General features: G+C 44.8%; 2 protein-coding genes across 3 annotated transcripts in view; both read left to right on the plus strand.

Annotated features, from left to right (window-relative positions):
- The window catches only part of RABGAP1 (RAB GTPase activating protein 1), a 1,076,978-nt gene that overhangs the window by 421,767 nt on the left and 629,871 nt on the right, over window positions 1-25,340 (plus strand). The window lies entirely within an intron of this gene.
- GPR21 (G protein-coupled receptor 21) lies at window positions 12,910-17,205 on the plus strand. The gene has a single exon (XM_085615923.1). The coding sequence runs from the start codon at window positions 13,908-13,910 to the stop codon at window positions 14,958-14,960; it is 1,053 nt and encodes a 350-aa protein (XP_085472049.1). The 5' UTR covers window positions 12,910-13,907; the 3' UTR covers window positions 14,961-17,205.

Consider the following 25,340-nt stretch of genomic DNA (forward strand, 5'->3'; position numbering starts at 1 on the left):
CGAAGGGAAGATTATGGAATTCATGCCGGTGCCCTTTGTGATAAACTCAAATTGTGAGGATATCCAAAAAACTACTTTTCTTATGAAGAAACCGAAACACAAGCTGGAGAAACTGGTCTGCATTTCCGTTGCCGTTCAATCTTTGTTCTCGGCCACTTGGACCATCAAAGATAAAAGAACATAAAAAAGAACTTTGAACATTGACAATGTTTTGAACAAGTTCAATCAATCAATTACCTTAAAAAATTTCATAATTCAGAACATTTAAAAAAAAACATTAAAAGAATCTTAAAAAGTACACCAGTGAGTTATACTTTAAACTTTAAACAGAGGCCCCTGTTTTTAAAATGCGAGATCGAACATACCACATTGCCATCAGATACTTTGATAATGCAAAAACGATCGGGGGTGACAGATCAGTTTTGAGAATTCTAAACGCCTGTAAATAGTTCCTAAAGCCCATGTTTTTGAGAATAGGTAAAAGCCAGTATTTCCTCGCTCTTTGGTAAGCTTTACAGAAGAGAGCCACATGTAAATCATTCTCATGAGGGTATGTGCAGGCAGGACACAGCTCTACCCCCGGGGACCTAGACCAAGAACTCGTAAAGGCCCTCAGTGGGAGAGATCCGTATCTCCATTGTAGGTATAACTTTCTTGCCAGCACGGGACCCATTCCGTCCAGTACACTTTCCATTTTGTAGGAGTCTTTCAGTTGTATAAATGTATAGGTTAAAGATCCCATCCGTGTATTGGCTATACTATTTGTCAATTTCAACTGATAATATGATTGCGAAAGTGCCTTTCTAGAGATCCTGTTACATGAGTTAGAAGGGTCGATCCAAAGTTCGGAAAGACCTAGACTTTCACATGTACTCCTTATATATTTTAGCCATGGAATGTTAGAAATGATTGGTAGGGCCATGAACTCTTGGAGCTCTTTTCTGTAATCTTCGAGGTCTTGGCTACTCCATATTCTTCGCCAAAGGGCCAGGGGCTTAAGTCCTAGCTCCTCGGCGATTGGCCTTAGACCTAGATCCAATCTCAGGGGCACCAATGGGGTACTCGAGGGAAGGGCCACTAACTGCCTGAGAAACCTGTTCTCAGTTGTTGTTAAATTATCTGCAGGTACATGGCCCCAAAGCTCCGCCCCGTATACGACTGAACCCCGAGCTTGAGATTTGTAGATCTGTATCATAGGGCCCAGTGGGCGATATATAGATTTACCCACCATTCTTAGAATTCCCCCCGTCTTCTGCGATAGTTTCAAATTTGCCATAGCCAAATGAGTCCCCCATGTCATTTTCTCATTCAGGGTAACCCCCAAATATTCAAATGTTGAAACCCTCTCCAGTCTCACCTTACCTAAGAGAGGGTTTGGACGTGTTGAAGGTGTTGGGTTCAAAATCATGAACTTTGTTTTAGAGGCGTTAATTTCTAAACCCCTCTCAATACAAAATTCCAAAAACCCGTCCACTATCCTTTGAATTCCCATGGGGGATTTGGAGAGCAGCAGGGTGTCGTCTGCAAACATTACAGCGGGCACCCTGCTGCCGTTTAATTTAGGAGCGTCAATATCTTTTATCCTGGACAAGTGGGCGATTACCCCGTTGACAAAGAGGCAGAACAGGGTGGGTGCTAATACACATCCCTGTCTCACCCCCCTATCAACGGGGAATCTTTCTGTTAAGCCTCCCATCCTGCCACACCTGACCTGCGCAAAATTGTTCTGATGTAATTTAATCAGTATGGCTAGGATGTCTTGCGGGACTCCCATATCACCCAGGACGTTCCAAAGTTTTGATCTAGGCACCAGGTCGAAGGCAGCCCTTAGATCCACGAATACCGTGTACAGGCTGCCCCCTTCCAAAAGCGCGGTCCTCCAATAAATAAGACTAAGGCGGAAAATTTGATCAATGGTGGATACCCCCTTCCTGAACCCAGCCTGATAAGGGCTCATAGTAGCGGTCTCCTCTATCCAATTCTGCAGACGGTCAAGAATAACCCTCCCAAAAAGCTTTTGCGACACATCTATCAAGCTAATGGGTCTGTAGTTGGATGGGAGCAGGGGCGAGCCTTTTTTAAAGATCGGGACCACCTCTGCGCCCAGCCAAGTACAAGGTATTTCCATGCCCTTTAAAATCGCATTAAACAACACCATAAAATAAGGGGCCCATATGTCTGGCTCTTGCCTGAAAAGGTCACCTGGGAGACCGTCCAGACCAGGTGCCTTTCCCGCTGACAAGCCTGTTATAGCAAGCTGGAGTTCCCTTATAGTAAATGGATCCCCTTCCTTGCAATTATGGACCTGCGGGATAGTACTGTTGCTACCGTTGCCTGGCACCTCTGAATACAATGACTGAAAGTGCTCCTGCCAGGCTTTTGGAGAAATATTTGGCTCTATAGCCGAGACAAGTTCCTCAGAGCCAGAGTTGACAATTCTCCAGAACTTCCGCGAGTCCATGGAGGCTAGAGCACTGGCAATTTGCTCCCATTTGTTCTGGTCCCACTCGAGCTTGGCATTAGTAATTAATTTCTTATATTCACGTCTCTTGTTTTGTATCTCCGACCTGCTGTTGCGGTTCTTGATACTCGACAAGAGATCCTTCCTTGCCCTACGGCACGCCACATTGTACCAAGTGGGCTGGTTCCTTCCTCTGCCCCTCCTAGGACCATTATTAAATAGCTCCGAAGATAGGGTCTTTACAAGTTCTTCATGGAGTAGCCATATTTGATTGTTATTAGCCCCTGTACTAGGTTCAGCACCCAAGAGCGCCATTTTTTCCAAAGTGGGAATGAGGCTATTATAAAGCCGAGGTAGTTTGTCTGCACATGTTACTAATTTTTCCCACTTAATTCTTCTCCTATTATTTTCTACAACCAGGTCAGGGTATATCTTGCGATGTTCTGCTTCCCCACGACCCCGGCCGGGGAGGAGAAAGTCCAATTCTAGGGCGTTATGGTCGCTGTCTTCTCTGTCGGTGACCTTAAAATCAACGACATGTGACCATGAGGAGAGTTGCACTAAAATGTAATCAAGTCTTGACTCCCTGCCCTTCCGATTAAATGTGGGTTTACTCGGGATATCAGACTTGGCTCGCCCGTTACAAGCCCTAAGTCCATGTCTCAAGGTTAGGGCAGTAATCTGTACTGCCAGCGGGCTCCAGGCTTTTGGGGAAATGGATTCGATCGGTGGAACTTGCCATCTTGCCTCTTCCTCTAGACTTGCCCCATCTAGAAGACCAGGTAGGGGTTCGTAGTGTGAGTTCAAATCCCCACCCACTATGAATGGGAACCCAGAGGGCAGTTCGGCTAAAAGATCTGTGAGCTTGTCAATGGTAGGGGATTCCTGCGAGGTGGCAACCGGTCTCGAATAGACATTCACCACCGCTAGTCTGCAGTGGTAGGACCATTCCAATAAGACCACTAGTATATCATCTGAAGCCACAGGGAAATGTGTTGCTTTGCATCCCAAATGGGCAGCAACCCATGTTTCAAGACCACCCGATGGGCGCCCCCTACCACCCCATTTAGCGGGGATAGAAAATACAGCGAAACCCTGCCTCTCATGTTCCTCTCTCTCCCAGGTTTCCTGGAACATACAAAGGTCTTTGGTATCAATATATTCAGTCCATTCATTACAATCGGACTTGTTTCCCAAACCCGCCACATTCCATGATAGAATTTTAAGTGGCAGGGATCTGTCACTCCGGGAGATATTGGGGGTACAAGCATTCCCATTGTTGTTAGTCATGGTCTCTCTGTGCAATAGGGGGATACTTGTTTGCCCCTTTGCATCCTGAGATGTATTGCTGGTGGCGTTGCTCAGGGGGACATGGTGTTCCAGGTCGGTGGGGTGCTCTAATTCTTGATTTATTTCATCCTCAATCTCCTGTGCTACAGGATTAGACTTCCCGCTGGGGTCTGCGGGCAGTCAATCGACCATGTCTAAAGTACTGTAGCTATTCCAGGTTGGAAGATGGAATTGGCGATGGGGCCTCCGGGAAGGATAATTATACTCTCCTACACCCCAATTGCCTCCTTTCCCATGGTAAATTTCCCAGCCCTCTTCAACCATGTTGGGGATGTGATGGGCTGACTCCTCTCTTCGAGGGTTGGGTGATGCTCTCCACCCTCTAGATGGACCCCCTCCCAATCTCTCTGGGTAAGAGTGGACGGTGTTGAGATCGGGATGCCCTTGTTGTTGTCTACTAGGGTGGTGGAAGACTCCCCTTATATTTTGGGCTCCCCACCCGACCTGTCTTTGCATCTGAGTCCCCCAAGTCTCACCTTCCCTATCGTGTGTTCGTGGGGGGTAGAAGAAGGAGGGGGGTAGGGATTGAATGGTCGTTCCCTCTTCACTTGCAGCCCATCCATTAATATAACGGACTGTCCTTGGGTCTTTAAAATTGACTAACGCAGTCACCGTTAATAGATTTGGTTAGACTGCCCAACCACGAGACCCTTCGTACCATGAGAACGGGGCTGGAAATACCTTCAGGAAGCGGTCTATAGGTGCATAACCAATTGATCACCTTATTTTTAAGGGAAGCAGTGGATTCATTAGTGGAAGCATTCAATTCTGGCACTCCTACCAGTACAACGGTATATGGGGCTGCCTCTGGTAGTAGATTTATTAGTCCAGGGTTTGGCCTCTTCTTCGCTCCCTCTCCCATTGGCTCCACATTTTTCAATAAGTCACTGGGGGCGGGGTTACTTTGCCCGCTTCGGTCAACCCTAATTGGAGGGGAGGATGGATGATTAAACTGGTCTGTGTGGTTTTTTTGCGCGTCTGCCCTCGGTTTTGTATTAATATTTGTCGGCAGGGTGGGTAGTGCCTGCTGTATTGTGTGTGCGGGGCTTTTGGCCCGATTGTTGGGCTGTGGGAGACCTATTTTTGTAACCCCATTAGGACCCTTTGTTCCACCCTTGTTGGCTGGTTTCAAACTATCAGCTAGTTGGACTGTCGATTTCTCAATAGCCACTAACCTAGCTTCCATTTTTATTAGCCTTTCCTCAAGTGGGCTAAGGAGTTTCCTAATAAGGATACCAATGTCAGCTAGGGTGAAGTCCTCTTCAGCAGGCTCACGTGGATTTAAATCGGGTTGGTTGTTTGTCTCCCCTATTACATTAGAGCTGGTGTGCCCAGCTCTGCCCTTTTTGTAGCATTTCCCTGTCGTTCAAATCGGAGCTTCTTGTTGACGAGCTGGTGCAAGGTTTAGTGGTAGTTAATTTGCGCACCCCCCTGGTCTTAGATCCTCCGCTCTTTTTAGGGATAGCTCCTTCCCTAATCCCCTTTTGCTTATTCACTTTAGCGATTTTAGAGTTGGAATTATCCCTATCAGTCACGGGACTTAGATTAATGGATTTAGGGTGGGGTTGAGCAGGCGGGAGGGTTAACATGCTGAAATCAATACAATCACTAGGGTCCTTTCGACTTGACTGTGAGGTATAATTTAATATATTCGGGGACCCAGTGAGATTGTTCGTGCCATCCCCCCCTGTGTCCAACACAATCAGTTCAGAGCTTACCACAGGAGATTTTGCCTGGGCCAAGGGACCCATGGACGATCTCCGCACCCAGTCCAGCTCTTGGGATATTCGTCTTTCCAGTAGCGTGATGTCCTCTATTAGCAACGACCCAGCTTTCACAAAATATTTGTCCAGTGTACCCTTGGAAGTGGATGCGCCAGCCATGGCGCTTTTGCTTCTGGTTTCAATTGGTGGCATCCCTGCAGGCACGTGCCAGTAACGGCCCTCTGCGTCTACTGATAAGTTGGGAGGTCCAGGGGGAATGGCCCAGGCCCGATCTCTCCCGTCCTCTAACGGCCTCAAACGGCCCGCTCTTTGTCCGGTCTTCGTCCGAGCTGCGACCGCGCGCGTACCGCTAGCGCGTGTTTGCTTGGCCCTTACTATAGGAGAGGGGGCGTGTGGGAGGCGGGGCAGGGAAGAGGCTCCAGGTGTGCTCACGGAGGTTGTAGACGTGCACCCTGGACCTCGCAGTCCCGTCCGCTGTTCCGGTCTGCCGATACCCCCCGCAACTGTGAGGTGTCCTGGCTGGTCAAGGGTCAGAGTAGCAGTCCCAACGCGCTCCTCCAGGAGCAGGCAATAAATACTCAAAGCCTCCGAGCGGCTCCCGCGAAGCGGGGGCCGCGAGGCGTGGGTTTAGCGAAGGCGGGGCAGGGAAGAGGCTCCAGGTGTGCTCACGGAGGTTGTAGACGTGCACCCTGGACCTCGCAGTCCCGTCCGCTGTTCCGGTCCGCCGATACCCCCCGCAACTGTGAGGTGTCCTGGCTGGTCAAGGGTCAGAGTAGCAGTCCCAACGCGCTCCTCCAGGAGCAGGCAATAAATACTCAAAGCCTCCGAGCGGCTCCCGCGAAGCGGGGGCCGCGAGGCGTGGGTTTAGCGAAGGCGGGGCAGGGGCAGGGAAGAGGCTCCAGGTGTGCTCACGGAGGTTGTAGACGTGCACCCTGGACCTCGCAGTACCGTCCGCTGTTCCGGTCCGCCGATACCCCCCGCAACTGTGAGGTGTCCTGGCTGGTCAAGGGTCAGAGTAGCAGTCCCAACGCGCTCCTCCAGGAGCAGGCAATAAATACTCAAAGCCTCCGAGCGGCTCCCGCGAAGCGGGGGCCGCGAGGCGTGGGTTTAGCGAAGGCGGGGCAGGGAAGAGGCTCCAGGTGTGCTCACGGAGGTTGTAGACGTGCACCCTGGACCTCGCAGTCCCGTCCGCTGTTCCAGTCCGCCGATACCCCCCGCAACTGTGAGGTGTCCTGGCTGGTCAAGGGTCAGAGTAGCAGTCCCAACGCGCTCCTCCAGGAGCAGGCAATAAATACTCAAAGCCTCCGAGCGGCTCCCGCGAAGCGGGGGCCGCGAGGCGTGGGTTTAGCGAAGGCGGGGCAGGGGCAGGGAAGAGGCTCCAGGTGTGCTCACGGAGGTTGTAGACGTGCACCCTGGACCTCGCAGTCCCGTCCGCTGTTCCGGTCCGCCGATACCCCCCGCAACTGTGAGGTGTCCTGGCTGGTCAAGGGTCAGAGTAGCAGTCCCCTTACAGACCGGACACCAATATATTTCGGCAGATCTTCCTTAAAAATTGGCACTTGATGTCAAACCTGGAACATCCATTATTACCACCACTTTTCGCAATGAAGAAAAATGCAAGTATTGGACAACAAATAATTCTGTCAGAGATTGTATCCCTCCCCCCCCCTTTAAAAAAAAAACTATGATTGCAATGGAACTTAAAACCACTAGTAGGCCACCATAAATGCGGAAATTGCTCTGCTTGCGAAACAAGGAACAGACTTTACTCACAATAATGTCACTTGCACACGCAGAGACTTTACGAACTGTACGAATGTTGTTTACGTCATTATATGCCCATGCCAAAATCTTTATGTGGGCAAAACTAATCAAGAGGTCAGGCAGCGAATTGTGCAACATCCGTCCAGAATCAAAATGAAGGTAGCCACAGCACTGATGGTCAACCACTTAATGGAAAGAAATCACTCTGAGAGATTTTAAGTGGACTGTTCTATGTGTGGTGAAACCTAATTCCAGAGGAGGTGATATTGATTCTACACTCCTAAGACAAGAAGCGTATTTTATCCTTAAATTTAACAGCACCATGCATGGGTTAAATGAATTATCTGAAATGGATAGCATTTGATGTATATGCGCATGAACACCGCTTTCTCGAACTGTCACATTTTGTTCACTATCTGCTACAATTGTTGCAATTTTTGTAAATCCGTGCACAATTTATGTATTTCACACAACACTTCCAATGAAACCTGCCCTTGAAATTACTAAGCCCAGACCACAAGACTGTTACATTTGGTGCATTCGTAGTCAATCTGTATACTATGTATCCATTTTACATAAGTGTGGCTCAATGATTAGAGCGGCAGACCCTGATGCAGAGGTCTAGCCCGGGACCAGGGTTCAATTCCCCGCCTCGGCGGGTCTTGGGCTCAAAAATTCCACGGACCTGATAATTCTCGCCTCGGTGCCATTCCAATCATGGAGTCCCACTCTGCAACTTTGGGCAATAGCTTGCTTAATCTCCACAACGGCCCCCACAACGCTAAGGATGCCTGGCCTCCACCTTGGGGGTGCCCAGGAGTGGACGCCTCACAGGGAAAGCCAGGATGGGTTCCACAGCGGTATTCGTACAAGCGCCTTGAGACCCTTGCGGGTGAGTAGTGCGCTATACAAGTATCAATTTACATTTTACATTTACATTCAAGGAAACCTGCTTCTAGTACTACCAAGCCCAGAATGCAAGAGACCGTACTGCGGTCTCAAGCGGATTATATACCAGAAGTCTGGTGGGCCGTGCACTTGCAGTCCGACGGAAACGCTGAGGCGGCAGAAGCGATACAAACGGGTGCGTGCAAACACTTGAACAAGCGCTAACGACGGCAAATGCTGCTAGTTGAATTTACAGATTCAATACCTCTTGAAATATTGGGTCCGATTTATAATTTATCATTCACAGAAAGCCAGATACGTTGCCAACAGAACATTGGTCATTTGAATAACAACTGCTACGCTTACAAAGCATAAGTAAGTGAACCAGCACCAATATAATTAATCTTTGGATTTTGATATACATACATACATACATACATAGTGAATTGGTCTTACAGTTTAAATTCATTCTTTTCAGAAATCGTGACACTTTGTAACCTGGATACTATTCATTGAATCATAACATCTGCGCTTACTGAGAAAAGTAAGTCATGAAGCACTGGAAAGTACGGATTCCCTTCCTTGCATTAAAACAAACCTTGGCTTGTGCACACATATGTATTCGACACATCCCATCTTTTTACTCTTTAGAACGCAGTTTAACCATATACCCAGGAACTCCTACAAAGGCTCCTTCCAAGTATCCAATACAGATATAATTTGTACTCCACTTTAATAACACCGACCAAAGTAACACTTAACCCCTTAAGCGCGGCGCGGATTACCGCGCCGTGCTGAAGGTTCCATGCGCGGGCGGGGCCGTGACGGAGCGGTTCCGTTATGCGCACAGCGCGACCGACGCGCATGACGGAACCGCTCCGTCACACGCATCGAAGGGGTTAAGGGAGCGTTAGCTCCAACTTATGTTTTGATTTTTTGTTTATTTAGATCATACCCAGTCACAGCCCTGATGAGAATCCCATAAATTGTGTAGGGGTTTGAAACGCATTGGCACCTTTTAACAAGTGGGACAACTCCCTTGGATTTGTACCCTATCGCAGGGAATAATTGTTTGCATAAATAAGGTTATCCCTGGATATATTAAATTTGTGTTCCCACTGGCAGCAACCTAACAACTTGTAATGAAATGTGCTCATCAAATTACTGTTTAGGTTGCGTTTTCTCTCTTTCTGGCCATGACTGGTTTTAAGGTTTATATATTGTCATGTGCATTGTAATGTTTTTTTGTCAATTGGTTTTTGTCAATTGTGAAAGTTCGTATTCACTGTTTGAATCTTAATGTCATCCCTGTTCTGAACATAGACGTGGATAACTATGCTCAATGAAAAAATATGAATAATAGAGTAAATAAATACTACAAACCATATGATTGTTTCTTGGTTTGCCATTTGTAACTTTAACATCTATTGAACCCTCTGTTTTCTATCTTAAAATAATTATATAATCACTTGTTTTAGCTCTCGCCTGAGACCAGCGCATGTGTTGTCGCTTGTATATTGTTTACTGAAAAGGGGCTTAGATCCCGCCCATAGTTTCATTTGCTGGTTTTGTCATTCTTTGTTTGCTGCCTTCTAATTGGCTGGCACTCGCCAATTTCACTTCCTCTTTTTTCCTTTGGAGCATGGACCAAGTACTTCTTCCCCTGTGTTGCTCTTTTTGTGCTGCTGCTTCCTATCCACCTCCTACCCTCCTGGTTGTGTTGCTTCTTCCCTTCCACCTTCCTGTTGTCTGTGTTCCTACTTCCCTCCTTTTCATTTTCTTTTTTTTCCACCCGTGTTGCTGCTTCCCTCCCACCTCACATTTTTTTCTTCTTCTTCAGTGTTGCTTCTTTCTTCCCTCATTATGCTTCTTCCCATTTTGCTACAAAACCCACCGAAACGTGTCGCACTGTTGTTAAAAGAGCACTAAATCAGCTAGACCCTGGCAACAAATTAAATCCTACATATGAATGTTGTGACCTATTATTTTTTTCTTGATTAGTGCACAAAAATGACAAAATTCTAGTGTGTTTTTCTCCCAATTTTACCTTTATTTTTGAGTACTATTTTAATTATATGTATGATATTATTTTGATGTTATGTTCCTCTTTGTGACTCTACAAATGTCAATCACTTCTGTGACATTTATGGTTTTTATGTAATTTTAATTAATTTTATGAAACAATATATAGTTTTATACTGTTTTTGGTGAACTAACTGATAATTCTGGTGTGTGGTATGACTGGTGTGTGTTATCTATTTTGTGACTATATACAAACAAAGGGAAGTTTCTTCTTTTGATTCTTCCTATGTTGCTCCTTCCCTCCCACCATTCTGTTGTCGTTGTTGCTTCTTCCCTCCCTCCCTCACATTGTCCGTATTACCCCCCTTCCCATGCTGCACAGTGTTTACATGCACCATTATCTATTTTTTGCCATACCGTTCCTCCAAACAATCACAACTGGCTGAAATTGCTATTTGTTTTGGTAGTCTCAGGTGAGAGGCCAAGAGTTGAATAGGTTTCAGCCTGAATGACTCAAACCGTATGAATTGGTTTATTATGCGCAACTGTGGGTACTGCAAGAATTGACCTGCAGTATGAAGCTCTCCGTGTGTATAGTGCAAACCAAGAACTGAATGATTGTCGCTTGGACAATAGTGCATCTATCCTATTCAAAGGCTCTCATTTTATCTACCTCACAATGAGGAACATCTGCCCGTCTAGTATTTTAGCCTGAGAGCTGGTGTGGATTCCACAAAGGTTGCTGCAGCAGGTACTTGACCAACTAGGTTATTCTACATGTCAGTAGAGGATCAGGGCTCCACTTGTTCTTGGCCACATCTGCAACAGGATCACAAACAAATGTCAGAGCCAAATCCATTTATTAGTTTGTAGAGCAGGGTATACAAAACCCCTCCCTTAAAGACGGCTTTGCTGACTGGCCCTTGTAACTGCAAAAGTGGGTTATATGCTTACTTCGTATACGTAGTTAATCTGAAGTCTATGTGTACAAATCTGTGGGTCCTATTCAAACTGTCATCATTGAGAGGTCGATTATAAAAACAATTATTGCTTTAAATATAAATATGCTGGCTAATGGATCCTGTAGAAACCTTTTATGACTGGGCATCTGGAAATGCCGGTGGTTGTGAGGAGCTAGAATAAGATGGGCCAAGTGGGAAATCCTAGCTCTTCAGCCTGGCAGACATTCTGTTGACACTGCCCAAGCCATCACTACTCTTCAGATGACCGAAGGTCAATCACCTCCACACTTAGTGCCATTACTGCTCCAGTCGATAAAAACAAGGTGAACGCTTCTAAGATCCAAGCAGACCACCAGGCCGGCCGTGACAGTTGCCTTTAATATTTATTTTCCAATTTCCACCACAAGCCTCCTCAAAATTAGAAACGTGGGTTGATGCCTTGATTGTGCTTCACTGGTTTCTATCTCTGAAATGATTTGTGACATTTCATTAGTCAAAAATATGTGTTAAGAAAGCCCAGAAGTAAGTTTGTGGGGAAGACTAGAAATGGAACTAGTCTTTTTCTGCTGTTTCCCCTCTATATCGGACTTCTTGCTGTTCCCCTTGGCTAAACGTTAGGCGATTGGGAGCTGCAGCCTTTTTTGTTATAGCGAAAGTGTTCAGACCTGTTCGTCCGTGCATGATAGCACTTACCATCTCAGCTGAGTTCAAGCTTGCCTTCAAACCTGTCCCCAGACCTGAAAGTAGCCCAAGGTCAGTGTTTTAAATGGGTAGGTACTCTCCGGTACGGAGTTCCTGCACTTCTTTAATTTGAAAGGGCGAGTACCGGCACTTCTCAGCTGTGCTGCGGTACATTTAATGGTGGAGTACCGGCACTTGTCAGGAGCAAGCAGGTACTCTAAATAGTGATTACCCGCACTTCTATAGTTACATTTTAAAGCACTGCCGACTTTAATGGCGCTATTAATTAAAATTAACAATTTGGCACCGCCTATGGTACTGCAGGCACCTGCCTAACATGAGTGAAAAGTGCTGTTTTTCTGACTGCCTTGGGTGGTGGCCCTGGACCCTCTAGAACCGGCCCTGGACCCTCTAGAACCGGGCCTTGTTTTGAGGAAAGCTTTTTTTAAACAACGTGTCTTGAAATGAGAGGTCTCTTCCCATCATTTTTAGTAGGCTGATTTAGCGTCGTTTTATTAGAGACTAGCAGCAAGATGTTAGTAAAACATATAGGTACATTTGTAAAGGACTCAATAAATACATAGAGATGTGTTGAGGTCTGCCTGCAAAGAGTAGGCTTAAGAATAGTTCAATCATTGACAAGGTCCTGTAAAGTACTTTCGCCTTTCCTTCTCCGTTTTATGGATGAAATGAATAAACCTAAGAGACCTGGGCCCCGCGGGGCTGAGAAGCCCCGGACTGACGAGAATTTCTTGCTGATTCGGCTGCTGTAAGAGTCCTGCGTCCCGCAACCCACCCTTGACGAGTGCGAAGTTGGCAGTGCCCAGGTCTGCACTGCCGGGCACAGCATCCTGTCCCGCTGGTGCGGCGGCCAGGAGGAGAGAATGCAGGCCAGGACTGAGGGGATTCGCACTGCGGAGGACGATGCGCAGAGGCCGCTGAGAGCCAAGGGGGCTGAGACTAGCCCTCGCGAGCGGGGCAGGGGGAAGGCGGCTGTGTGCCACCGGCTGCAGGGGGGGGGCGCTATTCCCACGAGAGAGCCGGAACGGGAGCTGCCGCCGGGAGGCTTCGTGTGGTGTCCTTCAGCAGGTAACCTCTGCAGGGTGCGTCTACCGGCGGCGGGAACTTACTGTCCCTCTACCGGCAGGAGGCGGGGACTGCTCGAAGCCGGAGTTTGTGCTGCCCTAACCTATCGCGCCTGCAGGGCGCCGGCCGAAGAGAAGAGAAGGGAGTCCGAGCCGCAAGAGCCTGCAGGAGATGAGCTGCCGACACTGCGGCGCACCGACATCCCGTGTATCCCACGCAGCGCGAGGGAAGTGCCTGTGAGCCAGCGGGCCATGTGTACCTGCCAAGGGATGCGGACTGCACGCACGCCGCCTCTGCACCGGCCCGGGAAGCAGGACCGCCTTTAAATAAGGGGCGGTAGGTGTCAGTCAGGGCGGCTTGTGCACTCCGTGGAGGGATGAGCGAGGAGCTTTAGCAGCTCCGAAATGGGCTTATGTCAGCAGGAAGCCTGCAGCTTGTGTTCGCGGTCGGAGGGATGAACCGCAGGGGGCCCGGAGCCTGTGTACGGACCTGCTGATCAGCTGCGAGGATGCACTGCTAGGACCACGGAGTGTGTGCAGGTGCACTCGTGCGGAGGCGCGATGCACAGCTCGCTGGTCCTGCATTCATATCCGGAGAAGAGTCGCAAGGAGCCCAGAAATGTGCACATCTGTTGGGATGGACTGCAGGGAGCCAGGAGCCTGAACTGATGGGCGTCAGCGAGCTTTCGCCTGCAGCAGGGAATGGTATTGACTTCCTTCTGACTACGGTGGATGGGCAGGAGCCCTGTAGGAACCCGGGTGGCTCTAGTCTGGTGGAGCGCAGTGTGCTCTGCACTAGAGGGCAGAACCCCTGAGAGCTCACAGCGAGCCTGGGTGGGCATCGGATTAAGGCCCCTGTGAGAGTAGTTGCTGTGTGCCTGACTCCCTGTGCAGTAGGCTGAAGGTTAGCAAAGGATCTGCCTACAGCACGAGTTAAAATGTAGAACCCCAAGCCAGCAGCCTCCCAAAAATGAACTCTTCTTCCTGGCATGGGGACAACAGCAGCCGTCCGTTCTGCCTCCTGGGTATCGCCTATTTCGAGACAATTCATTTTTGCATTCTGGAAGTCGTGATCATCCTTTTTCTGACAGTGCTGATAATTTCGGGGAACCTAATCGTCATTTTCGTATTTCATTGTGCCCCGCTGCTGAATCATCATACTACTAGCTATTTCATCCAGACCATGGCCTACGCCGACCTTCTGGTGGGAGTCAGCTGTTTGCTGCCTTCCTTCTCCCTTATGCACCACCTTGCTGTGCTACCCGAGGTGGTCCTGTGCAAGGCCTTTGGATTTGTGGTGTCTGTGCTCAAGAGCGTGTCCATGACCTCCTTGGCTTTCATCAGTGTGGACCGATACCTGGCCATCACTAAACCTCTGACTTACAACACGCTGGTGACTGCCTGCAGGCTCAGGGCCTGCATTCTCCTCATTTGGGCCTACTCCTGCCTGGTGTTCCTGCCCTCTTTCTTTGGCTGGGGAAAGCCTGGGTATCACGGAGACGTATTCCGATGGTGCGCAAACTCTTGGGACACGAATGCCTATTTCACCTCCTTCATTGTGGTAATGCTGTACGCACCTGCTGCGTCTGTCGTCTGCTTCACTTACTTCAACATTTTCCGCATCTGCCAGCAGCACACAAAAGAGATCAATGAGAGACGTGTGCGCTTTAGCTCTCAGGATGGTGATTCCACTGAGAGCCAACCATGCCCGGACAAACGTTATGCCATGGTCTTATTTCGCATCACCAGTGTTTTTTATATTCTGTGGTTGCCCTACATAATCTACTTTTTGCTCGAGAGCTCTGGCGCTTACAGCAATCATGTTGCTTCATTTCTGACCACCTGGCTGGCCATAAGCAACAGCTTCTGTAACTGTGTGATCTACAGCATGTCTAACAGTGTCTTTCAAAAAGGGCTCAAGCGCCTGTCGGGGGTAATGTGTGCATCCTGCCCTAGACGGGCAGAGTGCAAGGACCCCTCACTTCCATCCACCAAGAGACCAGCTGATGCCTGCAGCATCTAACTGAAGAGCATGCCATACTCCTCCTTTTTAGTGGGCAAACAAATAATCATGTGGAGCAGGGGTGAAGCTGTATTAAGGGCAAACCAAAAAGTGCGAATCCACACTAATGAATCGACATGAAAATTTGAATAGGTACATGTTTTGATACCGGTCTCTAGTGCTGGTATGATGGAATGCTGTCGCGGGTGGACGTGAGCCAAAAAACTATTTTGTTACATATGCATCACTTTGGTGTTCTTTAATATTAAGGGCCTCTACAAGGATTTTGTGTGCATACCAAAGGATTTATTTAGTTTGTGTTAACACAATCATTTAAGGGCCAAAATGTTTTTTGACTTTGATCTTTCCAGACAGACTTCTAGATCCAGAGACCAATTTAAAGTGAGCCATGAATGGGGTAGGATGCTGTACTACACTTTGTAATAGAAACACACGTTGGCCAAAGTATGGATCGCTGCAGCATGCGGTAAAATATCCCTTAGTCTTCAGTGATAAACTGGGGGTGTAGCGCAGGTGGCTGGAGAGTTAAACCAATGAAATAGGATTATGCAGATCTTTATCCATTTGTAGAATTCAGAGTGATGCCACACTATTTAATAAAGCACAGCTGTTGTCAGATTCTTCGAGACTGTGCATTTATTTATTACGGTGCCTATGTAAGCATTTATTGTTTATATCAAACTGCCTGACATGAAACAATAAAAAAAAAACGCGGTAAGTTAGCTGAGCAGTGAAAAATGCATTTTTTTTTCCATTACTTCTAATTTACACTCTCTGAATTCAGAACTTCGTGATGATTCAGTCACTGATAACCGCCAGCCAAAGACTAGCAATGAAGAATGGAAAACACCTTGCAGAATTCACCAGTAGTAGACTTGTTACTTCTACCTGTTCACCTACTTAAAAGCCAGTGTCTAAATCCAGCAGTATTATCTTCCTTTAGTACAGGCACTGTTGGGTTTAACGCCCAAATCAAAATAAGGGCTGTGGTTGTAATAATGTTCTATATTGTCATCAGTTTGACATGTGTCTCGGAAAAGCTTAAAATGTGCATTTCATTGCTGAAGTGAATGGGAATGTCAATGTGAGTCTTGCGCTCCCTTTGGCTACCCATCACGTAAGCTGTGTGTTGAATGTGACTTTATATTGTGAAGTGCTACTTGTATAGTTTATGCCCCATGGTTCCATCAGAGTCCGACGGAGGCTTATTAAAAGCATTGTTTATTGTAGTTCATTTACTCTGACCAATGTGGCCTACATGTATATTCAGGATGTTACTTGCTGGCAACTCAATGGTGAAGTTTACTAGACACTTTTTAGGTTGACTACTTGGTCAATTGATTTATAGCATTGAGGCATAGAAACCAGTGTTCACAATATTTAAAAGGGGGTTTTGTTCCTGATGCCTTATACAAAAAGCATTTGGTGATTTTTATTTTTATAGTCGGTGTTTTTTAAGAAGGGTTTAAAAAAAATTGACTGTGTTTATGTTGAATCTAAACTTTCCTGTAGCAGAACAATGTGCTAGCCACCTGTTATTCTGTAGAAATGCTTATTCATTTGAAACATGCAACTACTTTAACTCGCTTACTGTAGCATTTTTCATTAAGACAATTACCTTAGGCTTTAAGATAAAAACTTCCACCGCATTTATATACAAGTTGTATCTGGAAACCAGAATAAAATCCAGATGCTCCTTGTATTTGTTGTTTGGAATGCAGAATTGAACGAAATGGTGGCTGGGTTAAGCGAGTTGCTTTTGAATATACAAATGACACTTACGCACAGCATTTCGAAAAGTGTTGTAATAAATTCATTATCCAAGCAAACCCACGTGAAAAAAAAGTTCGTTTTAAATCCATTTGATAATATATGAAGTTTCAAAACAAATTTCAGTGCACATTCAGTTTGACTTGCATTTGCCAACATTATTTCTCTCAAATTATTAATTGACGCTCAAATAAATTCGTCATAGAGCTCCATTGTATAATTGACATATTTGCTCTCTGGAATGTTTTCTATTTAAGCTTTTTGCTCATTATCGGTTTGATCACTGGGGCAAGAGTACAGGAAGAAGACGGAAGCCAGTTAGAATCGTATTGCTATTTCTAGCTATTTGACTTGCTTTCAGTGCCCCCATCTTACAGATAATGGGCCCACTATATCATTGCAACAATATATTTTGTCAGTGGACATGTCATTACTGGCTATTCTATGCCACGAATAATAAATGCATGAATCAACACTCTTTGTTTTGCATTGTATTTTGGACTGAGTTAATTGAAGTACTTAAAACATGGGATCAAATCCCACTCTTGCCTCCGAACCCATCTTGTATGTTCAAATTACTAAAAAATGATATTCAAACCGTATTTAACATTTTATCAGAGTAATAATTCTATCAAAGTGATGTTCCCATACAATCACTTGGGTAATTCCTGCAACCCATTTGCTAAGCCACTGTCTTTTAAAAGTGAGATATGAACGTAAATCCTGCGGATTTTTATGTTACTCAGTCTTTTCAAACCCTTAGAAATTTCAAGGAAAGGTCGTTGTAAATGTATTGTTTCAGTGCATTTCCATCTATCGTTGGGTTTGTTTTTTTGGAGAGGAGTCTTATTGCATCCTCTTTCCCGTGTGTGTTGTAATTGAACATTATTTTGTACACAGTCATGTGCTATAATTAAAAATATATTTATTTACAGTGCATGACTTATAATAGATAACACCTGAAAAGTGTTTACTTATCAGATTTGAAACAACCTAGACAGGAATCTATGTTTAATGATTAACTAGTTGTCTTGCAACTATGAGAATGTTCGAATTTTGGACGTTTTCTTGGAAATGTTCCCTTTATATTTGTCTCCAGTGTTCTGTACTAATGAAAAAAGCAGCTTTGCTACTTGGACAGGAAGTCCCTCTCTGCATATTTGTAGGTGAAAGATCATGCAAATATATAAACAAAAAAAAAATGAAATGAGCAATAAGGAGCATGTCCCTATATTAACGTTGCACGGTGTGTGTGTATATGTATGTATGTATATATATATATATATATATATATATATATATAATTCACTGAAAAAACCATATGTTTCAGGGACATTATAGTTGGATATTCACTCCTACAAAACCAGAGAAATTCGGCCGTTATAGTTAGTTCAGCTAACTATAACTTGTGCCCCCGCAATGCACTGCTGATGACATCACATATTACATCATTCATAACCTGGGCAGTGACATCAACTGATGACATCATCCAGTGACTGTGTGTTAGTTTAAAGTTTAAATGTGTTTTATATATATGCCAAGGTGTATTGAAGAATGAGTGGATTGTATAAGTGTCTGGATGGAGGATTTAGTTGGTGCGTGACTGACTGTTTAAGTGAGTTATTAAATGTGTCATACTGAATGCATGGGTTAGTGACTAACCTGTGTGAATGTCTGTATCCATCTGTTGGATAAGCTGCTGCATGGGTTGGTCAGTAGCTACATGAGTGTCTATATGGGTTTTTGATTGCCCGAGTATTTGTATGGGTGTGTGTGTGGGGGGGGGTGTGGAGGTGTGTGTGTGTGTGTGTGTGAGACTGTGCATAGATGTTTGAGTGGTTGATTCACTGGGTGCATGGGTTCAAGAGTGCATGTGGAAACAGCTGTATGGGTGGGTGAGTGTGTGTACTGGTGTGTTGGTGAGTGAATGGATGTCTCAGTGGTACATGTCCAAGTAACTACATATGTAAAAGGCAGTGTATGTGAGAGTTGGATTATATAAATGACTATACGTGAGAGTCTGTGATTGTGCGGCCCCACCCCCTCCCTGCACCTCTGTGCAAACGCACCCCTTGGTGCGTTGTAAGTTAAGGGATTAAGTTCCCTTGAATACTGAGGGTCCCTAGTCCACCAGGTACCTCCAGTAAGCACCATGGAAGGTGTAATCTCAAGCGCTCACGTTGACTGCACATACTTGGAAGAAGGGAAGGTCCCGAAACGCGTCGGCATATGCAGTCAGATGCTTCATGGACTGAAGGACTGCAATTACCGTACCTAATAAAGTGGTTTTGGGGAAGCTCACCCGCGTCCGAGTGCGGTTATTTCATGGACACGCCCCACCGAGCAGAAATATATATATATCTATCTAGGGTTCAAGCAGTCCGAGGTCTGCTTACAATAAGTGCATTTAAAAAAAATTACTTTAGAACATGCAACGCATAGACTGCCCATTCACTTCCTTTAAGGTCCCTTACTAATAACTGATCTGCTTTCTACAACTCTGAAGCCTGTTGTAATGTTTTGCTAGCAAATCAGAATGGCAATCTCAAAGATTTATTATATAGTAAGGTTTGCTTACCAACATTGCTTAGCAAGTGCAATAGGCAGAAGCATGGTTCTTTTTAGGATTTACTGCTAACCTCTGAGTTTTATAAACCACTTCAGCTCCTAGTGAGCATATTCAAATAGCACCAATTAAAGTGGTAGTGTGTTGTAGGTTCACTGGCATTGCTCTTCAATATACACCCCTGCCTTCAGCTTAGGGCACCTCACTTCGGTGCAGACTTGTATCTCCTACACTCTTCACTAAACCCTTGAGAACGCAAGTTAAAGATTTCATACTCGTACCGATTTTCTTTCACTTCATCTGCCATGAATCACCCTGGTACACAGCAGTCACTTTAGACCATCTTCAACATCACATGTTTATTACAGTAATCTAAAAATTGATTAAATATCAGGAATGCACCAAGTATCTCAATAATTATTCACATTATAACATATGTGCAAAGTTATTAATGACTAACCTGTTTTAAGCATCCAGAACATGATCATATAACACATATGAAGGAGAACTGGACACAGTAGTTGGCGAAACACAATTGATGTTACAAATCTGTTTAATTCTGGAAATCTGTTTAATAATTGTTAACTTGTTACAGGAGTCTCACTCCATGAAAATTGTTGACTTTTTGGCACAACCACAATTGATAGTAACCTCCTTGAGGACCGTCAAAGTATCACACAATCTTTTCCATCTCGGAATGAAATGTCTCAATCAAACTATTAAAAAGCATGTAAAGAATACATATAAAAAACAATTTTGAACTACTGTCCAAAATTATATAATATGCACAGAAAGTTAGAAAAAATCTAAGAAAATGAAAAACACAAGACATACTTGCTCCTGCTAACAATTTACAAGGTCTGCAGTCTCATTAAGGTGCATCAAACTAAACACAGGAAATAAAACAGTTGATTAGGAGTGGTCACAGCAAACTTTATTAATACTGCTCATAGTACCTTGTCAGTTTATTATTTGCAGCTGTCCCCAAACAGAAAAAGTAAAGCCATGGCTCAAAAATGTAATATCACAGCATCAAGTCATATAGTGCTAGACTACTTTCTAAAAGAACAAGGAAAGTTAATAATAAGAACCTGTCTTTTTCACATATCCTGTGGATGACAAAACTAGACATCATTAATTCACCCCATCAGTTCAGTAAACTAAGTGGCACATTTCTTTACAGTGTTGAAGAAAGGAACCTTTGGAGATGTTGATGTCAGATGTTCTGTGGGGTCAGGAGTGTACTGTTGTTTATATGGATGAAGTGAGAATAAAGAAAAAACTGTATGATTATGGAATCCTGAGCTTGTTAGACTATGGTTTTGTTATTGTACATTTTGACACCAGTTCCCTGTTTGATTTTCCACTAGGCATTACTCTTGAGTTGTAGACAGAATCACACCCCTAGAATGTTTTTTAATGCCATATTAACTTAAGCACTACAGATATAACAGTTCATTTAAAAACTGTAGTTATGTCATGAACTAAGCTCACCAGTTGAAAAATAAAACTTTAAAAAAGCAACCCAATTTTGGTTGCTCCAGTACCTTACTAGAGGCATCCTAAATTACACCTGTGAGATAATTGGGATCTGTGAGATCATTGCTCTCATCCCTCATGTAATATCAGTTACATCATGAATGGAAGCTCTGCTATGTTGAAACACCAATTATTAAAGTAACAGAATAACCTTTTTAAATTCAAAGGTTCATAGTAACCTAGTCATACTAGAGTAAAATAGACTAATAAAGATGTGTGGAGGACAGAAATACTGTTTTTCCTTCAGATATCAAAACCTCCTGTGGTTGCACAATGATAGAGTGTATAGATGATCATCATAGTTAACCCAGGTAAAAATGAAGATCTAAAAAACAAGAGTTGTAATGCAAATTATGACCAAGCGTTCATGGCATATGCTGCCAAGAAAATTAAAGGTGCATCGTGATTCAAGTATTAGCACAGAAGTACTATAGTTGCTATGAGGTCTTTGTTGGTGCAGTGGCTTGGGAAGAGTTCAAAGGCACCTATCTGCACCACACCCTAGGTTCCTCAACACCGGTAAACACTTGCTCTTGGACAGTGAGGAATCAAAGCTCACCAAGGATTTTATTTGATAGCTTTTCATGTATCAAATTCAAATTGACAAACATGAGTTTGAATAGTTGAGAAAAAAACAATGTATGCTTAGACAAAAAAGTAATAATTTACCATACATAAAGTAGAAAAAGACAATCTGTGATTCAATAACTAAGTAGCCAATAAGAAAGATTCAAGCCTTCGTATGTATTCTTTTCTTAGCAGAAATGGAATTTGGATCTCAATGGAAGAAGTGAAAAATAATTATCTATCAAATATTAATAATGAAGAATTGTCTTTGTAGAGATTTAGCGGGGTCAGTCCCTGGAGCTCTACTAGCTAGGTCAAAATCTGGCAGAGAAGTCTAGATGATAGTGCCCATTAAAAAACCTTGATTGTTCTGACGCTAATGATGCAGATTCCGGCAGAGTGGATGTTGTCTAGACTTCTGTTGCAATGCAAATGTGTATGATCCAGGGGTCAACTTTCCTTGCTGGCCATGTGTTCAGGCATGAACATTTTAGTGTTGAAGGAAAGGCTTGTCCTGCAGAGGTTTTTTGTTACAAGATTAGGTAATCTGATTGGATTGGCTGCTTCTTCCCCTGTGCTCCTTACATTTGATCTTAGACCTTTGAGGTGATAAAGCTTGAAGCGGGTGTTCGAGCGGTTGGCAGTTAAGCTTGCTGAACTTTTCATGTTCATTAAGTTCTTGTTCTAGAGTGTTAATCTTCACCAAGGCATGTGGACAAGATTACGGCCTCTTAGATTCCACTGCAGTTGTGTTGGAGTATTACAAATTTAGTCATTTGGCTAGTAGAAGTAGGTGACTCTAACTGAAAGGACAATGTCTTGGACCCAAGTTGCACTAAACAAAAAACAATTGAAAAAAGGGCTGCCCAAGTTGACTACTCAGCACTTGTTGCCAAGTCCCACAATTTGTAGTTGCTGTTGGAAGGTTGGTTGGAAGCCATTGAAGGCTTTATTGCAGGTATATCAGCAAAAGGACTTCTTAAAATTTCATATGGTAGTGATGTATGGGGGTATGTGAAAAATAATCAGCTGCAGATTATTGAAAATAAATTCCTTAGGCACTTGCAAAGTGTTACTCAGAATGCTCCATCATTTATTGTTCATGAGGTACTTGGTGGAAGGTATCTTTCAGAGATAGTGGCCCTGCAACTCCTCCTGTATTGGGTAAACATTTGGACAAGTGCTATAACTAAAATAAGGACGTTTTGCGGAACTGTATCTCTTGATAATGCCCCCCGCATACCATGGCTGAAGTACATCCAGCAATCTTTTCATAACTTGGGGCAGGCTGATTTATTTACCACTCCAGGGAGTCTGGTCAAGTCTGATTGGAAATGGGTCAAATAACACTTTTTAATGCATTGGAATAGGGGACAGGGAAAATAAAGAATCACAGAAATTTACAGTCCGAGGCTTTATCCTGTTAAAAATGGTCCAGTCGATGGAGCCCTATCTTACATTTCGTGATTAACAGTTCCTTAATTTTTTACTTACTAGATTTCGGTTTAACCAGTTTCATTTATTGTTGGTGGCCCCAAGAGAGTGGATCGATTTAAAGTCGTTGCACCCTTGGCACTGCGACCAGGTGTCTCGGCAAGATACCATGCGCTTCACAATGTTTTGTAGATTTTATAATAAACCAAGGAAACCGTATATTACTCCACTGTTGAAGAGCCGGGATTTTACTCACGTTTGTCCTGCATTATTGTTCTTACAATTATTGTCTGGATTCTATGAATTTATTACCTCTAATGTTGCTAGCATTGTAAATGCTGTTCTTAGAATTATGCATGCTCTGGGAGCTTGATTGCAGAAAGGTGATTTTTAATCATAAGTTTTTATTGGTGTATTTAACTGTGTCTTTAGTGGGCCTGTACCATTTGTTAAATGCCAGGCTTGCCCATCTAGTTGCCTAGCAGAATATTAGGTCTGGTACAGAGTTTAACTGTGACCAAGCGTGCACAAGTTACTTGTCCTATAGTAGTAAATGAAATGAAACCTTGTGAGTCTTAACTGCAGTGAAATTTGGAAAAAGATGGCGTCTTGCAGCAAAAGCACAAGTTGAGTTAAATAAAACTTCACACTTACATAATTATAGAATTTGTGCCACACGCTCGCCACTTTGAATTGCTTTGAAGCACATGCAGAAGAGGAGAGGAGTTGGCCTAACGGCTAGGGCGGTCAACCTCGAATCTGGAGAACCGGGTTCGAGTTTCGGCAATGACATCCTGTGACTCTGGGCAAATCACTTAATCTCCCCGTGCCTGAAAAATAAATAAATGAAAGTGTCTTCATGTAATGCAACTGGTGCTATGTAAAGCGCTCTGATACCCGAAACCGGGTCAAGTTTGTGCTATATAAAACTCCGTAAAAAAACAAAAAGCACAGAAGAGAAATAGTTAATTGAATCGCGGGCTCTGTGTTTATTCTGGTTGCATTCTACAAATATTTAGTGGTCTTGACTGGCACATTAATGCAGACTTTCAGGTGTGATGGTGAATCTTTTATTCAGCTGATTAATGTATGTAGGGGGGGAATAGATCAGTGAAAAACAATCTCGATGATTGGCTGTTGAAAGCGGGCTCGCTCCAGGCAGTTGTCTCCCACGTCCAGATTACGTTTGACCTCCTGCATTTGCCTGGATTCACTATAAACATGCCACAGTCACACCGACTCCCTCTCAGACCCTCCTTTTCATCAGAACTGTCCCGGACACATTGCAGTTTCAGACCTATCCTCCCAGACAGCAAGTCCAGGATATTCTGACTCTGACTCCTTTGTTTTAGCCTCTGTCCTGGATTTCTGTGAGACTGGCGCTGAGGCTGCTTGGCCTCCTGGCCTTTTGCATCCTGCTAGTGGCAATGCCAATTAGCATATGTGGACTCTGCCATGGGACCTGAAGTTCCAGTGGGCACAGAATCAGGGGAATATCTCCGACCTGGTCCAGATTTCGTCGGGAACTGCAAAAGGCCTGCAGTGGTGGCTGACAAATCACGATTGGGTGAACAGCGGACCCCTTTCCTTTTCCCCAACCAGAGCTGACTGTGGTGAAAGTGCGTCACTCCTGGGATGGGTTGGCCACCTGGGCGAGGTGGCGATAAGAGGCCTTTGGTCTCCGGCAGAATCCAAACTCCATATCAACCAACTGGAGCTCTGGGCGATCCGGCTAGTATTGAAATTCTTTCTACCCTTCATCAAAGAAAGGCTAGTGCAAGTGTTCACAGACCACACCATTGTCATGTGGTACAGCAACAAACAGGGGAAGGTGGAGTTGTGGACCTTTGTCATGAGGCCCTGTGCCTGGCTGAAATGTTGGGCCATATGCCTGGTGATTCAACACCTGGTGTGCTCTCTGAATGTCGAAGATGCCTAGCGGATAACGAATGGCGTCTCCATCCGGAGGTGGTGCACAGTCTCATTCAGCAGTGGGGAGAGCCCTGGTTAGATATGTTTTGCCACTGCGGAGAACGCGCAATGTCAACACTTCTGCATGGGGCTGTTTCCAAGGCAGCTCTTGCTCGGAGACTCTTCACATCAATTGGAGCTCAGGCCTCCTGTATTACTTTCTGCACATACCTCTCCTGCCTAGGGTTCTCAAAAAGATCACGGACAACAGGGCCCAAGTCATCCTTTGGCTCCAGAATAGGCTCTGAGCGTTTGGTATCCAGAGCTCTTAAGCATGGCCATCGGTACTCCAGCTAGGCTGCCTCTTCGAGAGGATCTTCTATCACAGCAGCAGGGGAGGGTTCTCCATCCGAAACTGTTAACGCTCCGCCTTCATGCTTGGAGATTGAGCGGCAACAGTTGACAGATTTCGACCTTCCGCCTGAAGTCTGCAGTGTTATCTTTTAGCTGTCAGGCGTTCCTCCTAGAAGTTGGTATATGTCTGCCACTGGGGCAAGTTTGTGTCATAAAAAAAAAAAACCCTAACTCGGGTA

Source organism: Triturus cristatus, chromosome 1_2, assembly GCF_964204655.1.
Source record: "Triturus cristatus chromosome 1_2, aTriCri1.1, whole genome shotgun sequence".
In the NCBI taxonomy this organism is placed as follows: Eukaryota; Metazoa; Chordata; class Amphibia; order Caudata; family Salamandridae; genus Triturus; species Triturus cristatus.